Source organism: Erinaceus europaeus, chromosome 6 (assembly GCF_950295315.1).
Source record: "Erinaceus europaeus chromosome 6, mEriEur2.1, whole genome shotgun sequence".
Lineage (NCBI taxonomy): Eukaryota > Metazoa > Chordata > Mammalia > Eulipotyphla > Erinaceidae > Erinaceus > Erinaceus europaeus.
Window position 1 is genome coordinate 23,259,271 of NC_080167.1, and position 18,331 is coordinate 23,277,601.

The 18,331-nt window shown below is 37.6% G+C and overlaps 1 protein-coding gene across 2 annotated transcripts in view; it reads right to left on the bottom strand.

The window, feature by feature from the left end:
- LOC103118619 (ankyrin repeat domain-containing protein 26-like) overlaps positions 1–18,331 on the bottom strand; it is a 74,773-nt gene that overhangs the window by 27,850 nt on the left and 28,592 nt on the right. Inside the window, exons 10-15 of one of the 2 annotated variants that reach the window (XM_060193343.1) lie at positions 12,758–12,816; positions 10,155–10,300; positions 9,006–9,173; positions 4,018–4,051; positions 3,184–3,325; positions 123–336 (exon numbers count right to left, since the gene is read on the bottom strand). In XM_060193343.1, the coding sequence (XP_060049326.1) occupies positions 123–336; positions 3,184–3,325; positions 4,018–4,051; positions 9,006–9,173; positions 10,155–10,300; positions 12,758–12,816 (763 nt within the window). Of the gene's footprint in view, positions 1–122; positions 337–3,183; positions 3,326–4,017; positions 4,052–9,005; positions 9,177–10,154; positions 10,301–12,757; positions 12,817–18,331 lie in introns of both variants that reach the window. The other variant, XM_060193342.1, reaches the window with a different exon arrangement.

Sequence of the window (18,331 nt, forward strand, 5' to 3'; positions counted from 1 at the left end):
CCTATATCCTTGAGCATTCTAACATGTGTACTCAACCAGGTGTGCCACTACCTGTCCCCAAGGAGAAAAACTCTCTAATACATCTACATGAAAGTGAGTTGTTTGAAACTGAGGTGTATTACCTCAGACTGCAGAGTTCTTGGTCCCATTCTACTTTTTGCAGCTCTAACTGTGATCTTATCTCTTTTGTTTCTGATAGCTCTTTTTGTAGTCCACTGACTTTATTTTTCATTTTCTCAATTTTTCCTGCAAGTAGTCCACAGTGATTTCCTTTAAGTTCTATTAATCTTTCATACGAAAGAACTGCATCCTGGATTTTCAGTAAGTTAACAGAATCTGCATCAGGGCAAAAACAAAGATAGAAGTAAAGCACACAGGTACTTTTGTATATAAAAGACTGCATTTTATGGTTTCTAATAGCCCAAACCTGGAAGCAACCCAGGTGTCCAACAACAGATGAGCAAGTTGTGGTATATACACACAATGGAATACTACTCAACTATTAAAAATAGTTGATTTAACTTTCTTCACCTCATCTTGGATAGAGTTTGAAGGAATCATGTTCATTCAGAAAGAGAAGAATGAATATGGGATGTTCTCACTCACAGACAGAAGTTGAAAAACAAGAACAGAAGGGAAACACAAGGTAGAAATTGACTAGTTTTGGTGTGCTGCACTAAAGTAACAGACTCTGGGGTGGAGGGGGAGGCTTCAGGTCCCAGAACATGATGGCAGAGGACCTAGAGGGGGTTGACTGTAAACCATTAATCCCTAATAAAGAAAAATAAAAAAGAAGAAAGAAAGAAAAGCAATAATAGGCAACTTGTGTCTGGAGACCTGGGGAGAAAACAGCAGTTTCCAAAGGAAGGAAAGGGGATACAGAACTCTGGTGGTAGGAACGATGTGGAATTATACTCCTGTAATCTCATAATTTTGTAAATCTGTATAAAAGCACCAGTTAAAAAACTGCACTTTGACATTCATTTGACGTACATTTAATACATATATATACTGAGTATTTATATTGTGGATGGCAAGATAGTAATCTCCACAGGTAAAGCAGACTAGATCTTAAAGTCTAGTGCAGGAGAAACACAAATTAGAAAATAATTATCAATTTTGACATATAGGGGCTGGACAGTGGCACAGCTGGTAGAGCAAACATGTTATAAATTCAGACATATACCATACTATAAGAGAACAGAATTCTATGGTCATACATAACTTAATGTATATTGGACCTAGAGGAAGAATAAGACCAGTAAGGAACAAACTGCTTAAAACTAATTTAAATATAGCATGTTTTTTTTTTTTTTTCTTTTTACCACCACTGCTCAGCTCAGGCTTATGGTGGTGCAGGGGATTCAACCTGGGACTTTGGAGCCTCAGGTATGGCAGTCTCTTTGCATAACAATTATGCTATCTCCCCCACCAAGCATTTTCTTTAATCCAGTAACACTTACAAAATGGAAACCAAACCAGAGATGAAAAACATGCTAGGTTGGAATAAACATCTATTAGACATCACATAGTAATAGACTAGTAAACCTGACAGTGTTAAAATGTGAGAAAAATGCAAGCAGCTGACATATAATTCCCCAAAGAAGCAGAAGAACATTCAGAAACATATTAGATCTATACGTACTATCCCCTAAAAATTAGGAGAAGAAATATCTATATACCAACTCCCTACAAGGTTGGAATTATTCTGAGTTCAAATCCAGAAAAGATATCACAGAAAAGAAAACTTATCCTGAGCATGGAAGTGAACATGAAATAAACATTAGCAAAGCAATTCCAATAATACATTAAAAGCTTGATTTGCCATGACAAAATGAGATGGATCGTAGGAATTTTTTTAAGGTTATTTATTTATTTATTTATTCATGAGAAAGATAGGAGGAGAAAAAGAACCAGACTTCACTCTGGTACAGAGGCTGCTGGGGACTGAATTTAGGATCTCACGTTTGAGAGTCCAATACTTTATCCACTGCGCCACCTCCAGGCCACTCTAATATTTTTTTAAACTTTAATTCGATAGGACAGAGAAAAATTGAGAGGAAGGGCAGGTAGAGAGATATCTGCAGCCCTGCTTCACCACTTGTGAAGCTTTCCCCCTGCAGTTGGGGACCAGGTGCTCGAACCCAGGTCCTTGTGCATTGTAGTGTGTGTGCTTAACCAGGTGCTCCACTGCCTGGCCCTGATCCTAGGAATTTAAGAATAAAAACACCAATTAATGAAACATAAAATTAATGTTAGTGGATTGAAAACTGAAAAAGGAGTACCACATAATCATCTCAACATAAAGAGAAGGCACTACAATTCAAGATTCATTCCTGATTTTAAAACTCTCAGGGGCTGAGAGATAGTTCACTCAGCAGAGCACACACTTTACTACCAGCTTCCGGACACCACTTGGGAGCACCAGGAAAAAGGGAAACTTTCGTAGTGGCGGAGCCAGGATATAGTCAGTCTCTCTCTCCCTCTCTCTCTCCTACCTATCTGGAAAAAAGGAAAACAAAACAAAAACAAGAGAGTCATCCAGAAGTAGTGGAATCTCACAGGCACAAAACCCCAGGGCAGTCCTGATGGGGGATGCGGGGTGAGGAATACAGGATGGAGGAGAGTACCTTTCAGCAAACATGACAGAGAAAATTTTATATTCTACAGATCGTGTAAGTAAAGTTGTCAAAAATCATATGCTTTATTTCAGGAGAAATCAACGAATACAGTGACTGAGACACAAAGGAATCACAGGCTCCAACCTTATAACTGTAAGAAGCAATTGTGACTGACCTTGGAGGAAGGCATAGGAGAGAAAAAGAATCCACAAACATAGGGGAATTATCATAGTTCTTTGGCAGTATACAATAGATGCCATTATTATTATTATATTATTGATATAGAATCTGGGAATGAACTGGGGACCTTAAATAAGCACAATTTTGCTGTGCATGGTGCTCCTATATGTCGATGGGATTAGAACACAGGCCCTTATACACATGAAAGCATGTGATCTATCTGCTGAACTATATCTCCTGGTCCTCATTTTATTTTAATGTAAAATATATTTCTGAGATGAATAACACTATGGAATATCCATACTCTGTGGAACAGTACAAGATTAAGTTGGAATATATACTATACATAAAACAGATCTTTATATTTACACTATGGTCTTACCTTTACTATCCTTGCCTAGTTGTTCAATGAGCAACATAAAACTCTCATAATTAGTGTAAGGCAATACACAATCCTCTGAAATTGTTGCAGATGACTGAGTTGAGTCATCAAGGATATCCATAAATTTAATTTGTTTTTTGACCTGCAAGTAAACAATACAACTTCAAAATCCCCCCCCAAAATATTCATAAAGTATACTAAGTCTACAGAGATGACCAGTATCCCTCTTTTTATAAAAACTAAAATCATGCAAACTTTTTTTTAGAAAATCAATTTCTAAATTACTTTCTAATTAACTTTTATTTATTACTTTTTTTCATAAAAAAAGAATAGAGCTCAATTTTTACTTACATGGTGTTGTGGATTAAAACTGGGATCTCAAGCATGCTCTACAGTTATCTCTCTGGCCTATAATTTCTTTTTCCAACATAAACAAAAGAAAACCTTCTACAAGCAGGGGAAATAGCATAATGGTTATGCAAAGAGACTCTCCTGCCTGAGGCTCCAAAGATTCCAGGTTCAATCCCCTGATTACCATAAATCAGAGCTGATTAAGCACGCTAGTAAAAAAAAAAAAAAAAGAAAAAGAAAAGAGGACAGATCCAAAAAGGATGACAGAGGACCTAGTGGAGATTGTATTGTTATGTGGAAAAACTGAGAAATGTTATGCATGTATAAACTTTACTGTCAGATGTAAAAGATTAAAAAAAAAAAAACAGAAAATAAAAAGACAGGAAAAGAATAACAAAAGAAAGCTTTCTAGATATTCATTATTCCTTTTATGGTGTACTTTTTTTAATTGGAGAATAATATTCCTATAGTTTGTTATTATACCTTGTCCTTTTCATTAGGTGCTTTCTTTACAGTCCTGGAAAACAAATCACAATTATTTCAGGAAAATATTAAATACAAAAAGTATCTGAATCTATTGCTTTTTAAATAAAATCCTCATTTGTGATTAATTTTCTGAAAGAATCACACAAGAAAGATAACACTGGGATTTGGGCAGTAGTGCAACGGGTTAAGCGCAGGTGGTGCAAAGTTCAAGGAATAGCATAAGTATCCTGGTTCGAGTCCCCAGTTCCCCACCTGCAGAAGAGTCTCTTCACAAGTGGTGAAGCAGGTCTACAGGTGTCTTTCTCTCTCCTTCTCTGTCTTCCCCTCCTCTCTCCATTTCTTTCTGTCCTAACCAACAATGATGATATCATCAACAACTACTATAATAACTACAACAGTGAAAAAAAACACAAGGGCAACAAAAAAAGAATAAATAAATAAAAATAAAAAAAGATTTTTTAAAAAAGAAAAATAACACTAAAGAACAAGAAAATACACTCCTACTAACAAATTATGAAATCTGGGGTATGGATCAAATTGACAAAAGATTAGGTAAAGTACTATATTACTTGCAGACTTGAATAGGAAATATGCCAGAGGTTTTTTTTAATTTTATTTTTTTTATATTTATTTTCCCTTTTGTTTTTATTTTTCCTTGTTTTTTTATTGTTGTTGTAGTTATTATCGTTGTTATTGATGTTGTTAGATAGGACAGAGAGAAATGGAGAGAGGAGGGGAAGACAGAGAGGGGGAGAGAAAGACAGACACCTGCAGACCTGCTTCACCGCCTGTGAAGTGACTCCCCTGCAGGTGGGGAGCCAGGGGCTCGAACCAGGATCTTTAGGCCGGTCCTTGCACTTTGCATCACGTGCACTTAACCCGCTGCATTACCACCCAACTCCCATGTCAGAGGTTTTTATTGTCATTTTCCACAGATCAAGGTTCTTCAAGCACTAAACCCTGTTTGGAAAGCATTTTAAGTCTCTGTGTAGAGCAAGTACTTTTTTTTTTAACTTGTGAAATTAGTTTTTTTTTAATTTTTTTTTAGCCATGCTGTTATAAGTACTAAAAGTGCAAGTATTTAATAAGGTATATTAATACAATAATTATGGGAAGGCGATAATTATTAGGTATAATACAAATGAGGAAAATTAGGAATAGAAAGGGCAAATAACTCATCCAACTCTTATGGTTGGTCAATAATAGTACCCAGAAAATCTGACTTTATTACTTCATTTAGATGCTTTAAAATATTTTATTTACTTATCTTATAGAGTCAGAGAGAAATTGAGAGGAGAGGAGAAGACAGAGAGGGAGAGAGAAAAAGAGACACCTGTAACACTGCTTCATCACTTGCAAAACCTCCCCTGCAGGTAGGGACTAGAGGCTTGAACCTGGGAGCCTGCAAATTGTAACACATGCGCTCAACTGGGTGTGCCACTACCTAGTTCCAAAAACTTGACTTTAAGACATGTTTTCACAATATATTCTTCTAGCGTTTGCCCTTCTTCTATAGCCAGTCAATAGCGTCAGGTTGAGCCTGATGTAAAGTTTCGAGACCTCCTTTGAATCTGGAGAGGTGGCAGTCGTTGACTATGTGGGTCATAGTCTGTCTGTAGCCGCAGGGGCAGTTCGGGTCATCTCTGGCTCCCCAGCGATAGAACATAGCGGCGCACCGGCCATGGCCTGTTCGATAGCGATTGAGGAGGGCCCAATCATAACGTGCTAGGTCAAAGCCGGGTTGACGCTTACAGGGGTCTGTGATGAGGTGTTGTGAAAATAATACTTACTTCAAAGTATTTGAGAGAAGGGATTTTTTAAAAATTTGTCCATAAAATAAGAATACCACATGACATCCGATGATGTATGGAGATGATAATAATTATAATCAAACTTGGCCATAAGATGCCTATAAAATTCTATGTTACAGAACTTTATGTCTACCAGTTTATCCTACACTTCATATAATTTAACGTGACTCTTAACATTAGGTTACAAGTAGAGTAGAGTCACAATCAACTTAAATAATAATGAGAGCAAGGGGTTTGGTGGTGATAATTCACGATCAAATCAATGCAGTGAATTAGCACAGTACGAGGAAAATCAGAAGTCTCGATATATGCAGGTTTCTTTGTAGAAATAATACTTTAGCAGTAAGAGTGCAAATAGTGAGATGTAAACACAGTTAAATTTGACAGACTTTGGGAGTCGGGTGGTAGCACAGCTGGTTAAGTGCAGGTGGCGCAAAGCACAGGACTGGAGTAAGGACCCTGGTTCCAGCCCCTGGCTCCCCACCTGCAGGGGACTCGATTCACAGGTGGTAAAGCAGGTCTGCAGGTGTCTTTCTCTTCCCCTCTCTGTCTTCCCCTCCTCTCTCCATTTCTCTCTGTCCTATCCAACAGTGACAACAATAACAAAATAATAATAACTACAACAATGATAAAGCAACAAGGACAACAAAAGGGGGAAAAAAATGGCCTCCAGGAGCAGTGGATTCGTGCTACAGGCACTGAGCCCCAGTGATAACCCTGGAGGAAAAAAAAAAAAAAAAAGAGGCAAAGAGAACATCTTCACCCAGCCACTTATTGACTTATTTAAATCTTACCACTTTCCCAAGGGGCAAGACCAAGTTAATCTAGTTAGTAAACGGGACTATGTGGACTGGGGAGACAGCATAATGGTTCTGCAAAAGGCGTTCAGGTGGGAGTCGGGCTGTAGTGCAGCGGGTTAAGCACAGGTGGCGCAAAGCACAAGGACCCGCATAAGGATCCCGGTTTGAACCCCGGTTCCCCACCTGCAGGGGAGTCACTTCACAGGCGGTGAAGCAGGTCTGCAGGTGTCTGTCTTTCTCTCCTCCTCTCTGTCTTCCCCTCCTCTCTCCATTTCTCTCTGTGCTATCCAATAACAACAACAACAATAATAATAACTACAACAATAAAACAACAAGGGCAACAAAAGGGAATAAAAAAAAAAAGGCATTCAGGTCTGAAGCTCTATAGTCCCAGCTTCAGTCCCCAGTACCACCATAAGCCAGAGCTGAGTAGTACTCTATCTCTATCTCTCTCATTAAAATGAAATTTTTAAAGGAGGGGCTATGATTCCCCTCCTTCTAGAATCAATAGTACAGTTATAACAACACATAGGAACAAATCCACATAGAAACAGACTTTTCACAGCAAGGGATAAAAGGTCAAAAGTCAAGTGGCTAGACACTGAAAGACTTTATACAAGGCAATACTGGAAATCTTCCAAAGAAAGACATAAAAAAACATGCTGTGCATTCAATTTATACTTGAGCACAAGGTATGTGTCAATAATACCCTCCATACAGAAAATGTGGCTTTTCTACTTCAGAGTTTTCAAATTCCAAATAATCTGTGATAAATTGTTAATATTTTTTCTATTGTACATAAATAAAACCTTCTTCTCCCCAGAATTTAAGCAAATATGAAGGTACTGGAACTTGGTAAACTTTAGAATACCCAACAAGATCTTAGCTACTTATGATGATACTATTAAAGACACTATAATATCTAAGATGATCAAGGTGTGATTGCATTTTACCTAGCATGACCTAAATGATTAATACTTATCATTAAATATTCATTTGAATTTTGTATGATAGACTCTGAAATAATTATCTGCATATACCATTAACTGAAAATATCCCACTTCAGAACCAAATTGAATTAATAACTTCTTACTATAAACCAAAAAACAGTAGGAGTGCCATGGAATATATGAATATTATAATATTATGTAATACATTGTATAGATAGATTATAATATATTATATAATGCTATAATATATATGACATATTATAAATATAAAATTGCAATTTTATATATTATACAATTTTACCATTCTGAGTCAACTTTTTTTTCTCCAGATAGAAACGGAAACACAGAGAGAGGGGCTGGGTGGTGGCAGACCTGGTTGAGTGCACATGTCACAATGTGCCAGGACCCAGGTATGAGCCCCTGGTCCTCAACCCCCAGTCCCTGCCTGCAGGGGGAAAGCTTTGCCAGTGGTGAAGCAGTGTTGCAGGATCCTCTTTCTCTCTCTCTCCCTATCACCCCCTTCTCTCTTGATTACTGGCTGTTTCTATCCAATAAAGATAGTAATCATTAAAAAAAAAAAAAAACCTAAAAAAGAAACACAGAGAGACACCACAGAAGCCCCCAGTGCCATGTAGTATATAGTTGGGGGTCTTCAAAACCTGGTCTTGCACATGTCAAGGCAGGTGTTGTATCAGATGAACATATCTTGTTGGCCCCAGCTTAGCATAATCTTTTGTTTTTTATTTAAAATTTTATTATTATTATTTATTTTCTCTTTTGTTGCCCTTGGTGTTTTTTATTGTTGTTGTTGTTGATGTCATTGTTGTTGGATAGGACAGAGAGAAATGGAGAGAGGAGGGGAAGACAGAGGGGGCAAGAGAAAGATAGACACCTGCAGACCTGCTTCACCGTCTGTGAAGCGACTCCCCTGCAGGTGGGGAGCCGGGGATCAAACCGGGATCCTTAGACCGGTCCTTGGCGCTTCATGCCAATGTGCGCTTAACCCGCTGTGCTACTGCCCGACTCCCAGTATTACAATCAACATTCTTGACATTGTAAATATAAACAAATAAGGTTAAATAAATATAGCCTTCATTAGTGAATCATTTCCTATAGCATATACACACTAAAAGCTCTCTTGAATTGCATTCTTCCTAGGCTAGCCATTTACTGCCTATCCCAGTGAGCAATTCTAAAGGAGGTAGTTACACTTACTATTGTCAGATTTTCAAAAGCAACTATTCATTGAAACTGCTCCTCCACAAAGTCACTTGTTCATATCTTACCCTCTCAACAATGCTTGTCTGACACAACTGAGAGTTCTTCTGCCGTGGCTTGTGCGCTACAGTATACTGTTTTAATTTCCAGGAAACATAATCACTGATATTCCTTTACGTATAAGCAAAGAATTTATGGACTTTTACCTTCCAGAATTTTTAGCTATTTCACCGAGACTGTCATCATCAGTCACTTGAAGTTCACTACAAGTTAGTGAATCAGACTCATCAATCACTGGCATAATCATGAAATCTGCTGGTGGAGGTGTTTTCCTTTCTTTTTCCTTCCCTTCCTTTATATACAAGCTAGGGCCACTGCTTTAAAAAAAAATCATAGAAAAGGTGATTTAAAAAAATAGTAAGTCCACTGGTAAAGAATAAAATGCTGGCTTTTAAAAAAAAACACTACAGTATTACCTTTATTAATTTATTTACTACTTACAAAGCAATCATGAAGTATAACATGAGTAATAATAATAATAATCAACCCTCCTTTATAGATATATACAATTATAATACAGTGTGAAATATAGAATTGACATATGACAAGGAATACTTTATAGACAGGTAAAAGAAACAGAGGAGGCTATCAGGATAAAAAAAAAGGGAGAAAAATCACTCTACTTTGAGAAGATAATGTAATTACAATTAGTACCATGGCATCTAAATATTTCCTAGGGACTTGAAGGAAAAGAATAACACACATAGAAGTAGTAACCTTCAAACAGAAATTACTAATTTCTTCCCTTAACAATGTTTAAGAATTTTTTTCATTGTATTTGTTAACCCTGGCTATTAATTCTTTTTTTTTTTAATTGCCACCTGGGTTATTGCTGGGGCTCAGTGCCACCTCTATGAATCTAACTGCTCCAAATGGCCATTTTTTTCCTCTTTCTATTCTGTTAGATAGAACAGAGAGAAATTGGGAGGGGAGAAGGAGATAGAGAAGGAAAGAAAGAGAGACACCTGCAGAACTACTTCACCACTTGAGAGGTGTCTCCCTCTGAAGGTGGGGAGCAGGGGCTCTAACCTGGGCCTTTGGGCAAGATAATATGCACATTTAGCCTGGTACTCCACTGCCCAGCCCCCTTGGCTATTAATTCTTAATAAAACATTTGTCATTATGATTTCACAAAATGACATATCATTGTTAGTTTGCATCTCTGCAATTACCAGTAATGGCTGAGTATTGCTAACAAAAATACAAAATCTGTTAATCGTATGAGCTCAAATTAGAACCTTTTTACATACATGAAAAGAATTATCTATGACTAAATTACCTCTGACTGCTATTACCTATCAGAATCTTCATTCTCCACAATAGGAAAAAGCTGGTTATCCATTGGTTCCTTCTGTCTTTGTTGAATTAATTGATCAGCAGCATCACACATATTTTCTGATACTTCTACTTCTCCACTTTTGTATGTCTTTCCTTCCTCAACCTTTAATAAAAGGCCAGGATTAAGATAGCTCTTATAACTTTATTGACTAGAGAAAAGTTCTTGTTTTCATTAATTTTATCAGTTGGCTCAGATGGTCATGATTTGAATGAATAAAACTATTTCTATTATCACAGGTCACTGAAACTTTTACATCTCTAGTTGCAGAGGTAGCTTTTACCATACTAATCAATGCACTAGCTTCTTTTAATCTACTATGGATTCAGAAAGCCTAGAAAAAGCCAATGCCATGATATATGTGCATTTCCTCTACTTAATTTAATATAGTGTCACTTTAGGAAACACTGAATGTTTAGTGAAAGTTCATGTTATTTATATGATAAAATCATTCATGCCAGAACTTAAGTGTACTCTATCAAACAATATAAACGTTTTTAAAAATGTTTGTGTTTAATAGGCGGTTCACCAGAAGTGTGCACATGTTACACTGTGCTAGGAACCAGGTTCAAGCCCCCAGTCCTCACCTGGATGGTGAGAATCTTCACAAACAGTGAAGAAGGGCTGCAGTTGTCTCTGTCTCTGTTTCTCTCTATATATCTTCCTCTATCTCCTCCTTCCCTTTCAGTTTCTATCTCTATCCAAAAATAAATATTTTAAAAAATATATTGAATTACTATTTTTATTGCCACCAGAGTTATCACTGGGGCTCAGTGCCAGCACTACAAATTCACTGCTCCTGGTGGCCATTTTTTCCATTTTATTAGATAGGACAGAGAAATTGAGAGGGGAGGAGGAGATAGATAGAAAGGGAGAGAGAAAGACGCTTAAAGACCTGCTTCATTGCTTGTGAAGTGACCCCCCTGCAAGTGGGGAGTTGGGGGACTTGAACTGGGATCCTTGCACTTTGTACTATGTGCGCTTAACCCCGTGTACTACCACCCAGACCCCTTGAATTATTCTTTATGAGTGAGAGATAAGAGCACTGCTCAGCTCTGGTTTATGGTAGTATCAAAAGATAATTTTGAGAACTTGGAGCATCAAGCATGAAAGTCCTTTGCATAACCAGTATGCTGTCTTCCTGGCCTACAACATAAAAGTTTAAATCAACAGAAGCAATAAGAAAAAAAAATGTGAAAGAATACGTATTTTTTACTTAAAGTTATATCTGTTGTTGTCATGTTGAAATTCTAAGATGGAGCCAGACTCAGTAAACTTAATACAGGCTTGGATATAAGAAACAATACTCAAGGCCTTAACAACTGGGAGAAAGTGTAAGCTTATCAGACAAAGAAAAGAGTACAAAAACTGGAAAAAGAGAGGCTCAATTAATGAGTCAATATCAGGTCATCTCATTTTCTAGGGTCCTAGTTGGGGAATCCTCAGATTCCCCTATAGATACTGTGGACCTAGAACTCTAACAGATCCCTCTCTTTACCATCACTGGTCACTTCCATCAAGTGTGTCATCATAAGCCCTTTTATGGACCTCTCCAGGAACTTGCCTTACTATAAAGCAGCAATGGTTGGGACTACCCCATTCTCTGAAGGGAGGCTGGGTCAGCCTACTCTGCCACTGAGGAAGACTGGTCCTAGAATGTTCCCAGCTATGACTATGGACTGTGACCTCAGACTGACAGAGATCAGGGGTTACACAGGCTCCTGTGCTAAATATGAATAGACATGTGTCCCAGGTCAGATTGGCATGGTAAACAGTTAATTTACATTTTTTTTCAAGTTTTAGAGCCACTCTCTGCCCTAACCTAATTTTCAAGTTCTACTTTCAACTCTGACAATGTATTGAGTCAACCTCCATGATAGCTATCAAGCTCAAGTGAAGATTTTTAAAATCATGGGCCTCTAGGAATATACCTAAAATAGCTATCATAGCCCATTCCACAGGAGAGTCCCTAGTCTTATCTGCTTTATTCCTGTTGTTTGGTGCGTATTTATTAAACATTTTGCCCTGTATTATTATCTTACTGCCTTGCAGACACCAAGTTGCAAATGTTACTACGACTCCATCCTGACCTCCCTGAGAAGATGACCTCACCAATGTGACTTGGAACCTCACCTCTCCAGAACCCTATCCTACTGAGGCAAGATAGAAACAGGCTGGGGGTATGGATCAACAAGCCAATGCCCATGCCCAGTGGAGAAGCTATTACAGAAGCCAGAACTCCTACATTCTACACACCAAAAAAGAACTTTGATCCAGAGGGCCAGCGGTGGAGCACCAGGTTAAGAGTACATAGTATGAGACACAAGGATCAATAGTCAGGAAATGTTTTCCTCTCAATTCCAAGGATGAATTTTAGCTATTTACTATAGATTCTAACAATATTTTAAACTATTTAAACACTTTTAAAAATAAATTCTAAACTATGATCTACTAACTTTAAAAGACTAGTCTGAAAGATATTTTCTTTCAGACGATATTATGTTATTAAAGTACAGAAAAGAATATTAAGCCTGAAATTATAGAGTTTAAATTTTTACATACTTGTAGGTAGTCGTTTGCACTTTCTTCACGATTTTCTTGATCTTTCTCTGATGTCATTTCTACATTTAAGATAACAAACCAATGTATTTAATAAAAATGAACTACATAGAATGATTAGAGAAAAGCTATAAACTTGGTGAAAATAGACAAAATAGTATTGTATTCATTGAGGGTCTAAATTACACTCACTTGTTAGCTGCACATTTTACTTCTTTTTCTGTTTCCTTTCTTCCTTTTTCTTTCTTCCTCCCTTTCTTTCTTTTCCTTTGCCGCCAAGTTTATCATTGGGGCTCAGAGCTGGCCCTAAAAATCCACCACTCCCAGGGCCCTGCCTTTTTTTTCTTTCTAATTTTACTTAATAGGACAGAGAGAAATTGAGGAGGGGGATAGATAGAAAGACACCGGCAGACCAGGTTCACTGCCTGCAAGTGGGGAGCAGGGGTTCAAACCAGGGTCCTTGAGCATGGTAATGTGTACGCTCAAACGGGTGTGCCACTGTGAGGTCTCCCTGCACATTTTACATCTTTCATTTAGACAGAAGCATCACAGGTCACCCTTTGTTGTTGTGATGCCCCTGCTTGAACCTGGGTTGTGGCGCATGACAATGCAGGCACAATACATTTCAGAGCTGGCTCACTCTCTCTCCCAACCAAGAAATATCTAAAACTTCAAAACCATTTGAACTAGGTCACCTGGTTCAAGACACACATACAGTCATTTCAAAAGCAATTCACCAACAAATTCATCTGTTCAAAATTAATGAACACATCAGAAATAAAGCATACATTTTAATAATTAAGTGCAGACATACAAAGTCACATCATGCTTTCTACTTCCTAATAGTACCTTTTATTTTCCATTCTGCAGCTAGCATACTTGTTTTTTGTCATTGCTGGGGCTTTTCTGCTCTAGGCTGACTTTTTTTTTTTTTTTTTTTTGGCAGGGTGGCGGGGGACGGGGGACAGAGAGATTTGATGTATCCAGGACTCAAACTTTTCATCACCCACACACAAGCAGGTTCCTTACCAGGGGAGCTACCTCACCAACCACAAAAGTACCTTTTAAACAATACAATACATTTCAACTTGAACATTATTCAAGATTTCCAAAATAGGTTTCTTTTTTATATCTTTATCAGTGCATAGTCTTCCTTAATCTGGCCTGGGTTTTTTCTACAATTATGTCCGCTATGTTAAGTCTTTAAAATTACCCTCCCTCAAATATATAGGTATATCTCTCCTCAGAGCTAAGACCTTGGGTACTTTAGAGATTTTTCTTGTGTATCTTCACCATCTGAACTAAAAAATTTATATATGGGACTATCTCCTTTGTGTTGAGTTATTGGAAACAATATGTTAAATCTTTGCATAAACTAAATTTATCTTACTCAGTGATTACCTATTAAGTTTACATTAAGTACTAAGGTTTTCCTAGAGGTAATACCTGAACTGAGTCTTAAACTTGATTAGCCAGAATCAAAGTGGTAGAGGGCAGGATGCGGTACGAGAAATCAAGGTGGTAGTAAGACAGGGAGAGAAACATATAGTAGGGTAGATATTTCTCTAAAATACAGAGACTTGTGGGGGTCAGGCAGTAGTGCAGCCATTAAGTGCACGTGGCACGAAGAGCAAGGACCCACATAAAGGATCCCGGTTCAAGCCTCCAGCTCCCCACCTGCAGGGGAATTGCTTCACATGTGGTGAAGCAGGTATACAGATGCCTCTCTTTCTCTCCCCGTCTGTCTTCCCCTCCTCTCTCCATTTCTTTCTGTCCTATCCAATAACATATCCCCCTTCCTCTCAAATTCTGGATGTCTCTATCAAATAAAGATTTAAAAAATTTTATCACCACAACAAGGCTACAACAGCAAGGACAACAAAAGGGGGAAGAAAATGGCCTCCAGGAGCAGTGGATTCATGGTGTAGCCACCGAGCCCCAGCAATAACCCTGGAGGCAAAAAAAAAAAATTTATCAACTGGGCAGAGCAGTGGTAGACACATATGCTACTGTTTACAAGGACTCAGGCTCAAGTCCCAGTCCCCACATGTTACATGCTGGGGAAAGCTTTGTGAATGGTAAAGCAATGCTACAAGTTTGTCTTTCCTTTCTCCCTCTCTCTCTCTCTCTCTCTCTCTCTTCCTCCATTGCTCTTACCCAACTCCTTCTCAATTTCCCTGTCTTTGTCCAATAAATAAATTAAAAATTTTATATAGTTATAGAAATAATAGTCAAATAATGATAGTCAAAGATGAGTATGGGATGATCTCTCATAAACAGAAGTTGAGAAAGAAGAACAGAAAGGGAAACTAAAAGCAGGATTTGACTGAGTTTGGAGTAGGGCACTAAAGTAAAAATCTCTGAGTTGAGGGTGAGGGTGGATGTTCGGCTTCACTGAAGGGTTGAGGAGAGGAGGGAAGGATGGTGGTGGGAATGGTGTTTATGTACACTCCTATTAATTTGTAGTCATATAAATCACTATTAATATGAGAGGGGAAATTGATTGACTGTCTCAAACTTTTTAATATACAGGCCATAAAAAATAAAGATAATAATAAAAAAAGAAATAATAGTCAACCATTATCTGTTTCCAGTGGAGGTAATGGGAATACAGAACTCTGGTGGTGGAAATGGTGTGGAACTGTACCCCTGTTATCTTGTAAACCAATATTAAGTCACTAATAAAAAATTATTTTAATGTTATCAACTGAGAAATGTCTTCCCCTCCTCTATCCATTTCTCTCTGTCCTATCTAACAATGATGACATCAACAACAACAACTACAACAACAATAAAAAAAGAAGGGCAGCAAAAGGAAAAATAAATAAATCAATATAAAATAAAAAAATTAACATCTATGCATCCAATGAGAAGCATTGAGAAAGAGCTAGAGCAATTTATTAACAGCAACACAGTCGTAGTAGGGGACTTTAGCACCTCACTCTCTCAGCTTGACAGATCATCCAGGCAGAAAAATCAATAAAGAATCAAGGGAGCTAAATGTGGAGATAGATACCTAGAACTATTGGACATTTTCAGAGTCATTTACCCCAGGAAACTGGAATACACATTCTACTCAAGTGTACATGAGTCATTCTCAAGGATAGACCATATATTAGGCCACAAAGACAGCATCAGCAAATTCAAGAGCATTGAAAACATCCCAAGCATCTACTCAGACCACAGTGGAATTAAACTAACAATTGACAAAAGATATGTAATAGTCCCAAAACGAGGAAACTCAACAATACACTACTTAACAACTACTGGGTCAAAGAGGAAATAAAGGAAGAAATCAAAATGTTTTGAGAGTTCAGTGAAACTGAAGACACAAACTATCAAAATATTTGGGACACAGCTAAGGCAGTACTGAGAGGGAAGCTCATAGCCATACAAGCACACATTAAGAAAGAAGAAAAGGCTCAAATAAACAACCTGACTGCATATCTTAAAGACCTAGAAGAAGATGAACAAAGGAACCTTAATGCAACCAGAAGGACAGAAATCACTATAGTTAGGTCAGAAATAATTAACATTGAAAATAAGAAAACCACACAAAAGATCAACGAAAATAAACGTTGGTTCTTTGAAAGAGTTAACAAAATCGACAAACCTTTAGCCAGACTCACAAAACAAAAAAGGGAGAAGACCCAAATAAATCAGATTGTAAATGAAAGAGGAGATATCACAGCATACACCACAGAAATTCAACATATTATGTGAGGCTTCTATGAACAACTATATGCCACCAAGCTGGAGAACCTGGAAGAAATGGATGATTTCCTAAATACCCATAAACTTCCAAAACTAAGTAAAGAGGAACTAGATAATATGAACAGGCCCATCACAGCCAACAAAACTGAAACAGTTATCAAGAACTTTCCCAAGAATACAAGTCCTGGACCAAATGGTTTTACAAATTAATTCTTCAAAACTTTCAAAGAAGAACTAATACCTCTACTTTTCAAAGTCTTCCAGAAGATTGAAGACACTGGAATACTCCCTTCCAGCTGCTATGAAGCCAACATCACTCTGATATCAAAAGCAGACAGGGACACAACCAAAAAAGAAAAAATAATATCTCTGATGAACATAGATGCTAAAATACTGAACAAAATTCTAGCCAACTGGATATAGCATTATATTAAAAAGATTGTTCATCATGACCAAGTGGGGTTTATCTCAGGGATGCAAGGTTGGTTTAATATATATAAATCAATCAACATGGTCCACCACAGCAAGACCAAAAACCACATGGTTAAATCAATAGATGCAGAGAAAGCCTTTGACAAAATACAACATCCCTTTATGATCAAAACACTACAAAAAATGGGAATACATGGAAAATTCCTCAAGATAGTGGAGCCTCTATATAGCAAACCTACAGCCAACATCATACTCAATGGTGAAAAACTGAAAGAATTTCCTTTCAGACCAGGTACTACTAGACAGGGCTGCCCACTATCACCATTACATTCAACATAGTGTTGGAAGTTCTTGCCATAGTAACCAAGCAGGAGCAAGGAATTAAAGGCATACAGATTGGAAGAGAAGAAGCCAAACTCTCCCTATTTGTGGATGACATGATAGTATATATAGAAAAACCTAAAGAATCCAGCAGGAAGCTTTTGGAAGTCATCAGGCAATACAGTAAGGTGTCAGGCTATAAAATTAACATACAAAAATCAGTGGCATTCCTTTATGCAAACACTAGGTCAGAAGAAGATGAAATCCAAAAATCAATTCCTTTTACAATAGCAATAAAAACAAACCTAAGCAAAGAAGTGAAAGACTTGTATACTGGAAATTATGAGTCACTATTCAAGGAAATAGAAACAGACAGAAAGAAGTGGAAAGATATTCCATGTTCATGGGTTGGAAGAATTAACATCATTAAAATGATGAGAATAAATCAATGGTGAGAATAAATCAATGGGACTACATCAAATTAAAATGCTTCTGCACAGCAAAAGAAACCAATACCCAAACAAAGAGAACCCTTACAGAATGGGAGATCTTTACATGTCATACATCAGACAAGAGTTTAATAACCAAAAGATATAAAGAGCTTGCCAAACTCAACAAACAGAAAACAAATAACCCCATCCAAAAATGGGAGAGGACATGGATGGAATATTCACCACAGAAGAGTTCTGAAAGGCCAAGAAACACATGAAAAAATGCACCAAGTCTTTTATTGTCAGAGAAATGCAAAGAAAGATAACAATGAGTTACCACTTCACTCCTGTGAGAATGTCATACATTACAAAAGGTATCAGCAAGAAATGTTGGAGATATTTGGGGTCAAAGGAACCCTCCTTCACTGCTGGTGGGAATGTCAATTGGTCTAACCTCTGTGGAGAGCAGTCTGGAGAACTCTCAGAAGGCTAGAAGTGGACCTACCCTATGACTCTGCAATTCCTGGGGATAGGTCCTAAGGAACCCAACACACCCATCCAAAAAGATAGGTGTATACCTTTGTTCATAACAGCACAATTTGTAATAGTCAAAACCTGGAAGCAACCCAGGTGTCCAACAACAGATGAATGGCTGAGCAAGTTGTGGTACATATACACA